Source organism: Leguminivora glycinivorella, chromosome 25 (assembly GCF_023078275.1).
Source record: "Leguminivora glycinivorella isolate SPB_JAAS2020 chromosome 25, LegGlyc_1.1, whole genome shotgun sequence".
Taxonomy (NCBI): domain Eukaryota; kingdom Metazoa; phylum Arthropoda; class Insecta; order Lepidoptera; family Tortricidae; genus Leguminivora; species Leguminivora glycinivorella.
The window spans coordinates 8,924,737-8,942,605 of record NC_062995.1 but is presented as its reverse complement, the minus strand read 5'-3'; the positions used below and the strand labels follow the sequence as shown (position 1 = coordinate 8,942,605).

Below are 17,869 nucleotides of genomic sequence, written 5' to 3'. Positions count from 1 at the left end.
TGTTCGCGATACGAGTCACCAGTGCCAGGGGTGCGAGGAGCGGGCGGGGAATGTGTTAAGCGCGCTGTGATTGGCCGTTTCAAGGACGGCGGGCAGTCGCGCCAGATGAAAGGGACTGTCCCTCTACTGACGCGTAAGTGGCCAATGTAAGTTGACCTTTGCCGGCTCTGAATAAATTATAAATATGACTTTTATGTGGAATGTAATGACGTCTGTTTTTAAATTTGAGCTTCTTGTTACCTTTCCACACCATTTCACACTACAGGTGGACATCTTTAAGACATCAAAATACCCTTTTTCAATTTTTTTACTGCGAAAAACACGCGCTGCTTTCGGGTCTGTTACTTGGTCGCTACTGATCGGATCGGGCACGGCGAGCGCCCGCGCTTATATCAGTGCAAATACTAGGAAGGCTGGCGACCGCGAGTCGTCTTGTAATGGATGTCTATAGGGGTTGGTCTGTGGTACGATAGTACTCTTTATTATACTGTGACTGTACTCTCAAATAAAGAGTAATGTCACTCATAGCAATTAAGGCGTCAGAAAACTATAATGATACTAGCTTTTGCCCGCGGCTTCGCTCGCGTTAAATTCGAATATTGCGGAATTCTCCATACTAACTCCCCCCCCCCCCATTTTAGGAAAGTGGGGGGGTTAGAAGGAGACAAAAAGTAGCCTATGTCACTCTCCATCCCTTTAACTATCTCCACTTAAAAAATCTCGTCAATTCATCGCTCCGTTTTGCCGTGAAAGACGGACAAACAAACACACTTTCCCATTTATAATATTAGTATGGATTGCAGTGACACAGTGACAAGTTGGTAGCCTACAACACAATTGAACCCATATCCCACTGTCAACATCTACTACACACGGGCGGTGACCCCTTGTAAAAATCTTAACCTCATCACATGGAATCCTATTTCTGAAACCTCTTTAGGGTTCCGTAACAAAAAGGTACAAAAGGAACCCTTATTGTATTGTAGTTATGGTGTGACTCTGTCTGAATATCTTTCTTTCTGTCACATCGCTAAATATCTCGAGATCTATTTTATGCTATCAATTTCAAATTTAGAACAGTTATGTTATATATTAACCTCTACAAATGGTCAGGTGTTTTTAGAGTTCCGTACCAAAAAGGTACAAAAGGAACCCTTATGGCGCCTGTCCGTCTGTCACATTACTAAATATCTCGAGAACTACTTATGGAACCCAAGAGAAGCCCAAATAATATTTTCATAACATAAAATATCACCAATAATGATGATGATGTTGAAACACCAACCTACTTTCTTTTGTCGACTACCATTATTTTTGATGAGTCTGTGTACTACTTTAAATTGACTAAATTCAATGTTTTCGATTGTTATAAGTTCATATTTGCTGAATAATGAACTTAATTAATTGTGTCGCTTAACTTCACACTTGGGTAAGTCCATTCTGCTATAAGGTTGATTATTTTTCAGATCATATTACATTTTTGACATATTCAACCTTAAAGCGGAATGGATTTTGAAGCTTGCCAAGTTTGAAGTTAAGCGACACTATTGCTGACACCTTTATAGGTACAATTACTGGATTTCGCCCGCGGCTTCGCTTTCGTTAAGTTCGAAAATTACCGAATGATCTATACTAACGTCCTCCCCCCCATTTTAGGGAAGTGGTTGGTTATAAAGAGACAAAAAGTAGCCTAAGTCACTCTCCATCCCTTCACCTATCTCCATTTTAAAAAATCACGTCAATTCGTCGCTCCGTCTTGCCGTGAAAGACGGACAAACAAACACACATACTTTCCCATTATAATATTAGTATAAACTAATATCTAATTAAATACAAATTAAATTTGACAATTGTACAGTTTATGTGCCTAATTTTTTACAAAAGATGCCCTTGCGAATATTTGAAAAACTAGTTATATACTACCATTTGAGATATTATCCATACTAATATTATAAATTGGAAAGTGTGTGTGTCTGTTTGTTTGTCCGTCTTTCACGGCAAAACGGAGCGACGAATTGACGTGATTTTTTAATCGGAGATAGTTGAAAGGATGGAGAGTGACATAGGCTACTTGTTGTCTCTTTCTAACGCGAGCGAAGCCACGAGCAAAAGCTAGTATTCTATATATCGTTGTCTGAGTACCCACAACACAAGCATTCCTTTTGGGCTTACCGTGGGACTCAGTCAATCTGTGTGAGAATGTCTTATAATATTTTTTTATTTTAATTATAGGGGCTACTTTTTTATCATTGCAGTAAAACCACTACACCCAACGGACCTAGAATCAACATTGCTCCACGACTATGTAATTGAAGAAGAGACTCCGATGGGTCAGTCGGTGGCAGTTGCTCCTCGATACCTGCCTGCGTCTCCGGGGCAGTCACCATTGTCCATCTATACTGACACCAAGGATGGACAGGATAAGGATATGCAGAAGGACAACTGTCATTGTAAGCATTAGTTAGTTTCTTAAAATTAAATGGCTTCAGTTCATTATTGGGACTATTTCGCCAGTGTCAAGGTGATATGAGCTAATACTAATTAGTGATTTTGGTACGGTAAGTACGACAGTATACGGTGAGTTAGCACTTGTAAATTGATAGCTAGATTTTACAAGAGCACGTGGACTACCGGCCGTTGACGACAAAAAAGAGGCTAAACGCGTTTCGAGATTAATTCTTCATCAGTTTCTCACTACAACATTAGTTTACTGCATAACAAAGTACCAACCGATATTGTGGATTTGCCATTTGACAAATTTAAGGCACGCATTAAGCGTTTGTTGTTATGTAAGGCGTACTACACTGTGAAGGATTTTATAGATGATAGGGATGCCTTTAAGGTGGTTGCTTGTCAATAGATGAATGAAGTCGTATATATTTTTTTTTTTCATTTTCTCTGCATTGTGTAATTAAGCATACTAGTGTTCAATTGACGTATGAGAACATATTCTCGTCTGATTATATTGTTTTTATTTAAGTTTAGTTGTGGACACTTGCGAGACCTTATACATCTCCAAGATTATGTGTTTAATGTTTATCTTACTTTAATTTTATTGTATAAATCTATATTTCCTTCCTTTGTAACATACGAGCACAGAATATAGTGTCTTACAGCTATGTTTTATTATTTGAATATTTAATTTAGCCTGGCAGCTTGAACATGTCATGCACACTTAAAAGTCTTTGCTGCGGTGGCGTCGTTGATCGGGTCGCCACCTTCCCGAATAAAGGTTGAGGGAGGCGATGGCTGAGATACGCGTCATACTCGTGAACGGGTGCCGTCTGTGAAGACCGGTCTGTTTAAGCTTACTGGGGCTGTTATAACTTAGTAACTTTAATTCAAATTTTTATTAAATTAGGATACTTTGTTCGGTTGTCGTTTGTTTCCTTTCTTTTAGTGAATATTTTAAATATATGATTTTGACTCATGGAGACCATATACATATCTAAGGAGAATTAGATATAAATTTTATTTTTAGTTGTGACATTTAGAGTCATTTGCACCTCTAAAGTAATTTTAGACTTTTTTTTTTGTATTTGTACTTTTTATATTAAAATTTAGTGTAGTTCTTGGTTGTAATTGAGACCTTTAGAGACCTTCTACATCTCTAATTAATTGTATAGAGTTAACTTTAGTTAGAACTTACAATTAGTATATAATAGTATCAATTGTAATTTCAACTCAATTTTAAATATTTTTTAAATACCAATGTAACATGTGACGTGTAAAAGTGCCCCTGTGGCCTATTTGCTGAATAAATTATTTTGATTTTTTTTTATTTTTTTTGAATGAGCTATCGATATTACACTTTAAACAACATTAATGAGCAAAAGAAAAAGAAATTATTCACGACACGAGACCGCTAAGATGGCGGTCGAAGCTTTATTTGACGTTCATATGCGCATTGTAATATGCCTACTTGAAAAATAAATATTTCATTTTCATTCATTTTTCATTTTCAACCAGAAGACGGCTATCATGTTGTATATTACGTCGTTAACAAACAAGCATACGGTCCGCTTGATGGAAAGCGGTCACCGTAAGCTATGGACGCCTGCAACTCAAGGAGTGTCACATGGTTGCCAACCCATTAGAAAACTGGTACATTTTTTTTTTAATCCTAGAGTCGCAAGAAAATTTGGGCTATGCCCACAAGCTATGTCGTACTTCTGAGGTCTCAAGATAATAGGCTAGTTTCCTACTAGTCAAATCAGCTTATTTTTAAGAACTGTCAAAACGATTTGCTAATATGGAATTACTATGAAATACTGAGGCGTGACGTCACGGTCAATTCATTTACTCTTTGACTCTTTAAATAGAAAATAATGTTTAAACATAACTACTGTCCATATTTTTCTTCTAATTATGTGGTGCTTTATTTCGTGCACTGCATAAAATATTTTAAGTACAGGAAACTAGATAAATAATCCTTGATTTAAATGAAGGATTCTCTAGATCAATTATTTTTAAAGTCTTATTTGTTTACAGCACCCATAGCGGAGCTTCAACTGGCCAACTACCAGACCGGTGTGGACTCCTTCTCAGTGTTATCAGACGAGATGATGCTGAGCGTGTTCAAGTGGCTACCCAAGCGGACCCTGGCTCACTGCATGCTGGTCTGCAAAAGGTGAGGTCGTATAATACTCGAGTTTGCAATAATCATACGCCCCGAGCACACCTCGACACTGGCAATCAAATATATGAAAGAGGCGCGTTCCTAGCTCACAGACTAAGCTCGTGTAGGTGAACGCGTACCATGCTTGTATGAGTGAGATATGACAGGTCTTTGTGACTGAGGTAATCGAGAGGGGGTGAGCACTTTCAGCTGGGAGCGGGAGTAGCCATACTGTATGATAGTACTCTTTAACCCTTAAATGCATGATTTTTTTCTTTTAACTAGAAATTAATAATGTGATAGACAATGGTTTTCTGACTCTAGGAAAAATAATAAAAAAATATTTAACATCGATTTTAATACTAAATCAGTGTTAGAAGTAAAATAGGCTAAATCTTATTTATATAAATATATAATTACTAGTAAAATTTATAAGAAAACTTTTACTACTACTAAAAAAAATACACTATTTGAGAAACCCCTATGATAAAATGATTAAACATAAAATAGTTACTAACTCTGAAAAAATCTGCCTGAATCATGTACTAAAAATCACCATCATCCAGTTTTTTCACACTTTTCCGCCATTTTTTCTTAAATAAAAACATTATTTTCAACCATTTAAGAAAAAATGGCGGAAAAGTGTGAAAAAACTGGATGATGATCCTACAGATCTAAGAAAAATAAATAAAAAAGTCCAGCTTATATTTTGGCTAGTTTATTAAAAAATACATGCATTGTAGCCAAATGGCAACAATATGCATTTAAGGGTTAAAAGATGTATCACAAACTGGCTACTTACCTTAGACTAAGCTGGCACTGAAAACACACACTGACACACACACACATTTATACTGGCATTAGATTAGATAAATAGTTAAGTTATATAGTTTTACTCTTAAAAATGTTATTTACCTACCTCATTTAAACTCCATATTATCAATAATATATGTATAATAAAAGTGACTGCACTGTAATCTGCGTTGCTATACACATCAGAGGATTATGGACCTGGTGACCTGACACACAGGTTCAACCTAGTTTGGGCACCAGTCTCCACCGCACAAGTTTTTTGCACTTATTATAACTACTTATCCATTAATTATAAGAAAAATATTGTACATGTATACTTTGTGGTGGAGTCAATAAATACTTTTTCATACTTTCATTTCATGACCTTCGACCACCACACTAGGCTAGGCCTGTCTCGTGGAGTCAGTCCAAACATTATCATTTACATATTACATTTACTTTTCCTACGCTGAAGAAACAATTCTAAAGACTATGACTAATCCATACTAATATTATAAATGCGAAAGTAACTCTGTCTGTCTGTCTGTCTGTCTGTCTGTTACGCTTTCCCGCTTAAACCACGCTACCGATTTTGATGAAATTTGGAACAGACAATCTTTAGACCCTGAGACAGAACATAGGCTACTTTTTATTTCGAAAAAAAGGGATGAAGGGGTTGAAAAAGAGGTTGAAAGTTTGTATGGGATTTCTTAATTGTAAAAGATAAAACCATGAAAATTTATATTTTAGCACTTGATAAGAAATCATTGAACATCTTGATAACGGATAGGGATAGGGATAGGGATTGGGATAGGGATAGGGATAGAGATAGGGATAGCGATAGCGATAGCGCATACTAATATTATAAATGCGAAAGTAACTCTGTCTGTCTGTCTGTCTGTCTGTTACGCTTTCCCGCTTAAACCACGCAACCGATTTTGATGAAATTTGGAACAGACAATCTTTAGACCCTGAGACAGAACATAGGCTACTTTTTATTTCGAAAAAAAGGGATGAAGGGGTTGAAAAAGAGGTTGAAAGTTTGTATGGGATTTCTTAATGTTAAAAGATAAAACCATGAAAATTTATATTTTAGCACTTGATAAGAAATCATTGATCATCTTGATAACGGATAGGGATAGGGATAGCGATAACGATACGGATACAGATACGGATAATATGGGTATCGTTAGAGGGATACGGATAATCGGTCGGCGGTCTCTTACAATCAATGTGCTCTAAGACGATCGTTGTTTGCTTGCTTGAAGATTACGTTTGCGATAAGTTTAAGCAAAGTGTAAAATTTTTTAAGGGATAATAGAAAAAAGTACTTTTTACCCACCGATCATAGTGTCGAAATACGGGCTATGTGGGATGTTTATAAAGGTTTCCCCAACGTATATAGAATTACCTACGCTGTGGTCGATGTGTAATATTTCTACAATCATTGCAAGCAAAAGTATTATGTGCAATCGAAATAATCGCAGATAAATATACCTACAGAGAAACTTAAGGATCCAAATGAAAATCTTAATGAATACTTTTATTACGCGGGCGAAGCCGCGGGTAAAAGCTAGTATAGTAATATTTTACATATTTTTTCTATAGATGGCACCGAGTGGCGTGCGACGAGACGCTATGGCAAAGACTGGACTTAGGCAACAAAACGCTTAACAAAAACGCCTTAGAAAGGATATTAGGACGACTACCTGTTATTGTTCGGCTCGCCAGTTCAGAGGTAAGGGATACAATACAATACAAATCCACTTTATTGCACAACCTCAGAAATGTACATAGGAACACACATATTACAATAAATTAATCCCCTCACTAGCTCGGAAACACGTGTTTTGTCCTTTAATACCAGCGGGTAAAAGCGCATTTTATCCACTAGTGGGTAAAGTAATTTGACCTTGAATAAAGTCAAATTAACTGCTTTAAAATTGATAAAAGTAGGTGAATCTAGTAATAAAGATGATTTACCACCTGTGGAACTACTGGAAGCAGTGATAAACATATTTTTTGCGTTGTTGTTTCCTCGCTATAGTGAGGGGAAAAGTTTTGTGTTACACTCGGGTGCAAATGTATTTTACTTCTCGTGTGTTAAAAAACTCGCAAGTTCAGGATTCTATTCTCGAACCACTCGCTTCGCTCGTGGTTCAACTATAGAATCCTTTCACTTGCTCGTTTTTCAAATCCACACTCTGCGTTAAAATACAACTTTGCCCCCTTGTATAACAAATAACTATTATTACAGAGGTAAACAACTGGCGGCCTTATCGCTAAGGGATTTGTACTGAAAACAGTCACTACGCTTATTATTTAAAGCAAAACTTCATTGCTCTAAGTAGCTCTTAGTTATAAGTTCTATTTTTTTTATGTCAGTTTTCAAATCAGTTAAATCTACTCATAGTGTTGTGTTCCTGCCGGTGAGTAAGGCTGCCAGAGCTCAACGAGGGTGCGGTGTGCTGATGACGACAGGACCTACGGAACTAATTTGTTCTGTCTATTGTCCTTTGAGGTCGTCGGTAACCCGAACCCTCCTTGGAACTTGTACACTCCTTTTTGCTGTGTACTGAATTACTGAGGAGTGACGTCACGGTCAATTCATTTACTTTATATCTTTCTGTTTGACTTATTAAATAGGAATTATGTTTAAACATAACTACTGTCCATATTTTTCTTCTAATTATGTGGTGCTTTATTTCGTACACTGCATAAAATAAATATTTTATTTTAAGTATTGGAAACTAGCCTATTAAATTAACCTTTTTTTTTTTAGGTCGCAGAATGGCACCCAACCTCACCACCAGAGCAGTCTCGAGTGCAGTACTTAGATCTCAGCATGAGTACCATAGACCCTCGCACACTGGACTGCCTTCTAGAACGATGTGGAGGGGTCAAGAAACTCAGCCTGGAGAGTATTAGGGTGCAGGACAGCACGTGTGAACTTATTGGTACGTATTATTAGATACATGTGCTAAAAGAATCTGAACCTCGACGACCTTTGACGACCGGTCTGGCGCAGTCGGTAGTGACCCTGCCTGCTACGCCGCGGTTCCGGGTTCGAATCCCGGTAAGGGCATTTATTTGTGTGACGAGCACAGATATTTGTTCCTTAGTCATGGATGTTTTCTATGTATATAAGTATTTGTATATTATATATATCGTTGTCTGAGTACCCACAACACAAGCTTTCTTGAGCTTACCGTGGGGCTCAGTCAATCTGTGTAAGAATGTCCTATAAAAAAAAAAAAACCATAATTCATCAGATTTATTAACCGACTTCTTTACGTTTTATTTACTACCCATTCTTTACAATATTTTACTATCAAATACAAGTACTATAAAATGAATAATGTACTAGCCTTTACCACGGGATTGTTGCAAATGATTGTTTAATAGTATTTTATACAATCGTGATATAATACACAGCTTTTCAGTCGAGTACCATGTTTAGGCCACGAAGCTTGCTGAGTGGCCTAATAGTACGGTACGAGAGTGAAAAGCTTAATTATATCACTATTGTATACAATACTTTTTCTACGAGTCATATCTTCATCATCAATGGACGGAAATATCATCATTCAAGTTAAAATTAATGTCAATAGCGTCGTTCACCGTTGTATCAACATCGAATTACCTAGCAACCAATTGTTTGTAATAGTCGTCTGTGATTGGCCGATAACGCGACATATAACAAAATGTGTTTCAGATGCAGAAAAATTAGCCAAGTATCGCAAATTAGTATAGAAATTGTATGAAGTTCTATTTTTGAAATTATTACAGTTAACTAAAGTCAACTATAATGAGATATTATAGTTAAGTTGGAACTGCCATAGATTATCCAACACTGACAAAGTTAGCACTTATAGTTTAGTCTGTGGTGTCCTAATTGACAGATTACAGACGACAAGTAGAAAAAAAATATTTAATATATGCTATTTATCAATTATTTTCAGGTAAATGTAGTAATTTAGAAACGTTGAATTTGACGATGGCGCAAGGAGTCACGGCCGAAGGAGTGACTGCGATACTAGAAGGCTGTGTTAGGTGAGTATTCAACTATACAGGGTGTTATTTTATAACTCGATTTTTTTATTTATGTGGAAGTTTTGGAAAGCGGTCAGCGTTGCCTATGAACTCAAGGGTGTCACATGCGCGTTGCCGACCCATTAGAAACTTGTACACTCCTTTGAAGAACCCCATACTGTAGTTCATCTGGAATACCTCGGCAGGGAGCACATTCCACATCTGGAACGTTCGCGGGAGGAAATTCAAGCAGTACTGATAATTTAGCTATTTGACGCGTGATTGTCGCTAGATGTCACTTAATTATGCCTATACAAATAACTCGCATTTACTGATGTATTAAGTTACAACTTTTCCCTTACTTATCTAGTTCTGTGGTACATACAATATTGTTTTTTTTTTTTTTCAGTTTACAATCACTGAACATATCTTGGTGCAACCTAAGCGAAGCGGCGCTGACGGTGCTTGTATCAAAATTGCCACAGAAATTGCAGCGGCTCAATCTGGGCGGAGCCAGGATTATGACTGACGAGAGTAAGTATTGGGTCATTCCATTGTGACGGGTGGGATATTTATACTCTTTTTTGCCTACATTTTGCTTTATTTCTGCCAAACGGCAACAATTAGCGTATTAAATATGACATTATCAATTACTTGAATAATCAATGCGTACTATACCATCAAAAAAAATATGAAAATGTCATTATTATTATGAGAAATTGATGGTATAAGAAGTGTGACGGGTGGGACTTCAAAGTGCCTCTCCTCTCCGACTTGACTTACACAATTCGCAATTGGTAAGAAACTACGAAACTTTTGTTAAACAACCATTTTTTATTTAATTCCTGATATTATATAGATTAGGTATTAGTATAATTTACGCAAATAACTCGTAAAACAAAAATAATTTTGCTTCTCAATGCTTGTGACGGGTGGGACAGCGCTTTGTGACGGGTGGGACGAGTAACATTTGAGTATACAAATATATGAAAAATATGAAGACAGTTCGTTTGTATTTACTTTAAATCTTTACTCTTTTATTAATTATTTAATGTTACAAGTAATAATTTCAGTAGTTTTCTTAGAGCATTAAACCAAAAAAAATATTTTTTCAACTTGAATTTTTAAAGGTTCAGAAAATTGTCAAACCTTGTCAAACAGTCTATTACCACATACTTTTATCAGTGGGTCAGAAATAATGTCAAAAATTTTACCAGTTTTAATGAAAAAGACTTCTTCCTGACTCATAGGCCTCATTGCATTCATTGTGTTCTAAAAAGTAATACCACAACCGAATTAAGCAATATTAGACATATAATTTGCTTTAATATAACCCAGTTAGGTTTAACTAAACTTAAAAGAAGGATTTTATACTCATTAACTCAAGTTTTATCAGATAACCCATTTTGCTCACCCGTCACTGTGACGGGTGGGACCTACTTTGAAAAGCGTTAAAAGTATACTTTTATTCACAAAAGCAACGCGTTTTTAGCTAAAATAACCAACCTCAACCTAATTGTTACTTTCACAAAGTAAGACATCAAGAGTTTAGATACTTTTAGGGTAAACAAGAAAAAACTTTGTTTTATTGTGACGGGCGGGACGTGAGTTACGCATTGTGTAGACGCCCAATAAATCCTAACCATGAAACTTAATTTAAATTTACTTGCCACTGGTTTAAACAGCTTTAAATATATTTTCTTTTACACATATCACTTTCTCCATAATGTTTATTAAAAGCGCGAAATAGCGCTGCCAACTTAGGGTATATATATGCCACCTTAGACAACTGGTGCTAGGGGTACGTTTGGACACATAGGGGCCGTCCATAAATTACGTCATTCTAAATTAGGGGGGGGGGTTGGTCTGCGGATGACGGTAAATGATAGATGGGGGGGGGGGGTGTTTCGAAATTGACGTCATTCTTATTTATTTATTTATAGTTTATTTTTCACGTACAAAAAGATTATTTCTAAAAAGAAATTTCTTCCAGCACACCTAGTAAGTGAGACTGCAAATGTGAGAGGCGGCTAAGGCGCATACAATACTAAAATAACTCATAATAAACATACATAAGTAATGCAACATAGATGTACACAAATACAGTAATAACTACAGATAAAATACTCTAACAATAATATTACATATAATACTAGCTGCCCGCCCCGGCTTCGCCCGTGGTACTTAAATGTATTATACATATAAACCTTCTTTAAGAATCAGTCTATCTATTTAAAAAAACCGCATCAAAATCCGTTGCGTAGTTTTAAAGATCTAAGCATACATAGGGACAGACAGCGAAAGCGACTTTGTTTTATACTATGTATTGATAATAAACACAATACTTAAATAATAACTACAACATTACATAATTAATAAAAGTACATAAATACTATACTTATACTTAAATACATGTCTCATACTAAGGAAAGATAATGTTCTTGTGATATTTTGCAAGTATTTGGAGTATTGGGACGGCGAGGAACAGAAGTCCTTCAACAGTTGCATGACGGCGTAACGGGACAGGCACTTGACGTTGAGTGGGTTGAAGACGTGGATGAATCGAGCCAAAACGAATATCGGGAGGATACGGAGATATTACCCGTGATCCAGAATTTAAAAGAATGGGTGAAAACTCCGTGGGAGTTATCCAAAGAAAAGTAAAAAATAAGTAGTTATATTATATCAATGATTATTGCCAAAGTAAAAATAATAAAAGATGATTCTATAACCAAGTGTTTTAATCATATAATACCCTATTTTTCTCAAATCTGCAATGTTTTATTTTGTCAAACTGGTAATGACGTCAATTTTGGGAGAAGGGGGGGGGGGTCATTAAGATATGACGATAGGATGATTATAGGGGGGGGGGGGGGGGGGTCTAAAATCTGAAAAAATCGATGACGTAATTTATGGACGGCCCCATATAAAATGCAAAAAAATGTCATAAAAAGGAAAAACTCATTGATTCATAAAATTAGGCATAATGTTCTATTCTCTAGATGTAGATTTAAATGTAAATTAAGCTATTTAATTTTTATGCCTGTGGTGTCGGTTTCGCTGGAATGACCCTATTATGGATATATATTACATTAAAACCGAAATAAATTACACATATGAAAGAAAAAGTTACCAATCTGCCTGAGGCTGGAATCGAACCAGCGTGCAATCGCGGCAGGTGCCTGGTTCTCTCGGCCACCCAGGTCACAGTTGCTGAGTTCGATATTACCTCATATGAGTAATCTATACAAGGACTCGTAGCACCCTCTGACCACCTCTAGAGTAGAACGGTATGGTTCTTGCCCCCATGTGAACCAAACTCAGGTTGGTTTCAACACAGCTCGAGAGCATAAACACATACACATCACATACGCACATTCACATGCAGTGCGAAAAGGGTTTCCTTCGTGTTTTTTCGGAAACGTTCGTATTTGTCATGCTAGTTCAGTCAATGTCAGTACATCTTGTAACGACCGGTCTGGCGCAGTCGGTAGTGACCCTGCCTGCTAAGCCGCGGTCCCGGGTTCGAATCCCGGTAAGGGCATTTATTTGTGTGATGAGCATAGATATTTGTTCCTGAGTCATGGATGTTTTCTATATACAAGTTGTTTATGAACGGACAAAAGGGGGCAAAATAGAAATACCAAAATCTGTCAGGTGGTCAAAGACATGCACTAACCTTCTCTCCGGGAGTCAGGAACTGCAGGCAGGATTGGCTGGGGTCCACAATTCACCAAGGGAGCACAACCGTTTTCGCACATGTCTTATAACAGTCTGTCAGGCGTCAACAACTAATTAGAGGGCCGCGCGGGCGGAGCGAGGCGCGAGGGGAGGGGAAACATATCTTTTAAATATATATGGTTAGGTAGGTAGAATTTCGAACATAAGTATTTATATATTATATATATCGTTGTCTGAGTAATCGCAACACACAGACCAACCCCTATAGACATCCATTACAAGACGACTCGCGGTCGCCAGCCTTCCTAGTATTTGCACTGATATAAGCGCGGGCGCTCGCCGTGCCCGATCAGTATCGACCAAGTAACAGACCCGAAAGCAGCGCGTGTTTTTCGCACTAAAAAATTGGAAAAGGGTATTTTGATGCCTTAAAGATGTCCACCTGTAGTGTGAAATGGTGTGGAAAGGTAACAAGAAGCTCAAATTTAAAAACAGACGGCATTACATTCCACAAATAAGTCATATTTATAATTTATTCAGAGCCGGCATAGGTCAACTTACATTGGCCACTTACGCGTCAGTACAGGGACAGTCATACTTCTGTCCCTTTTCATCTGGCGCGACTGCCCGCCGTCCTTGAAACGGCCAATCACAGCGCGCTTAACACATTCCCCGCCCGCTCCTCGCACCCCAAACACTGGTGACTCGTATCGCGAACAAAATATACAAGATTGCTACTCTATAGGAGGTTCTCTGTGTCGCAACACAAGCCTTCTTGATCTTACCGTGGGCCTCAGTCAATCTGTGTAAGAATGTCCTATAATATTTATTTATTTATTTATTATCTTATACTGAGACGGACTGAAATGACATGACACGTTCGTACGTTTCCGTAACAATACGAAGGCAAATCTGTTCGCACTACATCTATATCTTGGTGCAATCTGAGCGAAGCGGCGCTGACGGTGCTCGTATTTAAATTGCCGCAGAAACTGCAGCGGCTCAATCTGGGCGAGTAAGTGTTAGCAAAGACATATTAGCATTAGGAGCATTTGACGACCGGTCTGGCTCAGTCGGTAGTGACCCTGCCTGCTGAGCCGCGGTCTTGGGTTCGAATCCCGGTAAGGGCGTTCATTTGTATGATGAGCACAGCACAGATATTTGTTCCTGAGTCATGGATGTTTTCTATGTATATAAGTAAGTATGTATTTATCTATTTAAGTATGTATGTCGTCGCTTAGCACCCATAGTACAAGCTTTGCTTAGTTTGGGGCTAAGTTGATCTGTGTAAGGTGTCCCCCAATATTTATTTATTTATTTATATAATTCCATATAGACAGATAAAGTGAAACCCTGAACTGATTAGTTTGAAAAATAGTTTTGTCCCTTTCTCCCAAATACATCAAGTCAACATGGGTGAGTCAACTTTTTCATGCAAAATTATGCTACTCAAACTATGCAAACAGGCATTTAGGGGAGAAGCAGGTATTTAGGGTTCTTAAAGGTCGGCAACGCATAAGTGACTCCCCTGATGCTTATGTCCATGGGCGGCGATGACTGCTTTCCATCAGGCGGCTCGTCTGCTCGCTTGCGGCCTATTTAATTAAAAAAAAAACATGCATTTTTCTGGTGTTAACAAGCCCTTTCCTTAATTTGCCACCTACAAACATGGACTACATGCATGCTTGCATAATTTCAGTAGCATAAGTTATGCGTAAAACCAGCGTAACCATGGCAATAACAGGCAAGAAAAAGTGGATCCGCCCTCATAGGCACTGGTCCCACCACTAGCTAGTAAAGCGATGAGCTATCGGCTATTTATGCGACAAAAGATAGTCGTTGCCGTGTAAACAAAAGAAAGAGATGTATTATAGCTGAGCGAAGAACTATAAAATAGTCAATAGCTCAGCTATAATACATCTGTCACTTTTATTTACACGGGAGCGACTATCTTTTGTCGCACAAATAGCCGATAGCTCATAGTTTGCTAGCTCGCCGTGGGACCAGTGCCTTACACGGGCAACACAATTCCAAGTAATTTACTTATATTAGAGCGAGACACAGCGATGGGACTTTTCATTCACACGTATGTCTGCCGCTCACCGCTGTCGCGCTTAGACCAATGTCGTGGCTGGGCCATAAGGCCTGCAACATTGTATGAAACTTCTGTATTTAATCGAGTCGAAGCGAATTATTTATAAATTTGTTTTTTGTAATGCAGAAACGTCTGCGAGCGATATTACATATTTTTAAATTAAAGGAAAAAATTAAAAATCACACCTTCGGCAGGACTCGAACCTGCGACCTCTGGCCTTGCCGGGGCCATCGCGCTTCCAACTGCGCCAGCGAGCCCTGCTGGATGTGTGCGAATTTATCCATGCCTTCCCTCAATTCTCAAAAGCCTTAGGGTGGCGTTATAACAAACACCTACCCGTAATAGATCTTAACAGGTGTGAATTTTTCCATTTTTCCTTTAATTTAAAAATACGTATTATTCATATTTTTTCAGTGGTAGCGACCCTGTGCTCTCGAGGTTCCCGTCTGCTAGAACTGGACTTATCAGACTGCTCCCGCCTGGGAGCCAAAGCGGTGACCTCAGTGGCTTCCCTGCCCCGGTTAGAACACCTCGCGCTGAGCCGGTGCTATCTGCTGCCTCCACACGTGCTCACGTTAGTATACCTACCTTAAACATCATCATCATCATCATTCTCTTGCCCTTTTCCCATTATTTGGGGTCGGCGCAGCAGATCATCTTCCTCCATTCCTCTCTATCAGCCGACATTTCCATACTAACACCTTTCACTCTCATATCGTTGTTCACACATTCCATCCATCTTTTCTTAGGTCTTCCACTACCATTGTATCCATCCACCTTCATATTTACTACTCGTTTTATACCATCGCTTTCATCCCTCCGCATTACATACCTACCTTAAACCATAAATTGAAATATATATCATACGCGAAAGAAAAAACGACAAGGCCCACTGGTGGCTGAGCCGGGAATCGAACCCGGGTCTTCAGCTTACGCGGCTAACGGCTTTACCACTAGACCACACGCCCGGCGTCCGGGTTCGATTCCCGGCTCGGCCACCAGTGGGCCTGGTCGCTTTTTCTTTCGTGTATGATATCTATTTCAATTTATAATTAATATATAGTAGTGTGACTACTTGAAAAAAGAAATTTGAGTCAAAAAATATTCAATAACATAATTTGATTTGTTTCCTAGTTGTAATAAATATAAAAAAATTTTACCTTCCAATAAAATTATTATTATTTTGCCTGGTATATCCGAGGTCTTTATAGAGAGAGTACGTCGTAGACGTCGCATCGGACCGATAGATGGCGCCATCGTTCGTTGTAAGTCGCTCCGGCGTCACACCGCCGCGATGTTGGTAGTCCCGTTTTCCCCACCTGCAACATAAGGCTCCTCGCGCCCCGTCCCGCCACCAGCCACCCTCATTGTTGAGGAGAAGTGCCGACGGTATATTAAGCCTACCAGGAAGGCATCACTCAGACCTCGGATATACCAGGCAAAATAATAACAATTTTATTGGAAGGTAAAATTTTTATATTATTTGTGCCGTTTGTATATCCGAGGTCTTTATAGAGACCTGTTTATTATCTCCTGGTGGCGAGTCAGCTGGCGCGCAAGCCTTTGGTAGCCCCCTATTGGCATAGCATAGAAGAATAAGTGAATCAGTTGTTGAACCGATTTGACAGATGTATCAGTCGAAATCGCCTTCGATCCGCGAATATCTCGGTGCCAGAAACGCCTAAAGAGATTTTCGTGATGACGCTTTAGTCAGCGAATAGTTTGAGAAATGACATTATTATACATCGCAGCATCATCGCAGATCAAAACAAAAAAAAAAGATGTAGGCGAGGTTGACTTGAACAAGATACAAAAACTTTAGATACACTATTATTATTAACAGAGACGTTATTTTATCAGGTTATAAACCCAATTTCAGACACAAAGTGTGTAAATTAACTGTAAAAGTAGTGTAACTATCTGTACTGTAGCAGGGTAACGTAATTGATACTGCTTTTGTCAACCCTTCGTAAAAATTATCAAAATCAATATTAGCTTTGATATGACTATTTAAAGTCCAACGTCTTATGTCCATATCAAACACAGAAAAAGGTCATCACTCACGCGCCCAAGGGCTATCTGTTACAATACTGGTATTTTCGATCAGACTATTTCGCGTCAAGCGAGCGCGGTTGCAAGCGAGACTCCTGAACTCTGAACTCTTTTTAGTGAGGGCAATTGAGGATACTGATCGCTCGGTAAAACTAGCCTAGAAGATGAAAAGTACGAGCGCTGTCGATTGCTACTACACTGGACGGAGGTATCAGTCGATTTCTTCAAGTCAGTCATTGACTCTTAGGGTAATCCATTACCTAATCCAAAACCCGATGCGACGGATTTCTACTTCGTGCAATGAAGGTCGACAGCGTAGACTGAGAGGTGACGTCCGTGTCGCATCGCTGGTGGTTGCTGAACACGTCGTGGTAGCAGGTCAAGGGATGAATTAAAACACCGCCACACATGCGCGCTTTGAGAGCGTAGGCGGAGCGCAATAATGGCGGTGCACCGCACAAACGCTGGCGTTGCGCCCAGTGGGCGCTAGCGGGAACTAACGAGCGCGGATTGCGAGCGCAACGCGCGCGGGACGCGAGCGGAATGCGCGCGCATTCAGCGCGCTGATAGCGTAGCGTTAGCGAAGCGGAATGCGCTTT

The 17,869-nt window shown here is 38.8% G+C and overlaps 1 protein-coding gene across 1 annotated transcript in view; it reads left to right on the top strand.

Moving 5' to 3' along the window:
- LOC125239530 (S-phase kinase-associated protein 2) overlaps positions 1-17,869 on the top strand; it is a 31,349-nt gene that overhangs the window by 2,719 nt on the left and 10,761 nt on the right. The window contains exons 5-12 of the mRNA XM_048147144.1: positions 1,657-1,663; positions 2,256-2,450; positions 4,492-4,630; positions 7,019-7,148; positions 8,193-8,367; positions 9,373-9,463; positions 9,852-9,976; positions 15,633-15,792. Coding sequence (XP_048003101.1) covers positions 1,657-1,663; positions 2,256-2,450; positions 4,492-4,630; positions 7,019-7,148; positions 8,193-8,367; positions 9,373-9,463; positions 9,852-9,976; positions 15,633-15,792 — 1,022 coding nt within the window. The remainder of the gene's footprint in view (positions 1-1,656; positions 1,664-2,255; positions 2,451-4,491; positions 4,631-7,018; positions 7,149-8,192; positions 8,368-9,372; positions 9,464-9,851; positions 9,977-15,632; positions 15,793-17,869) is intronic.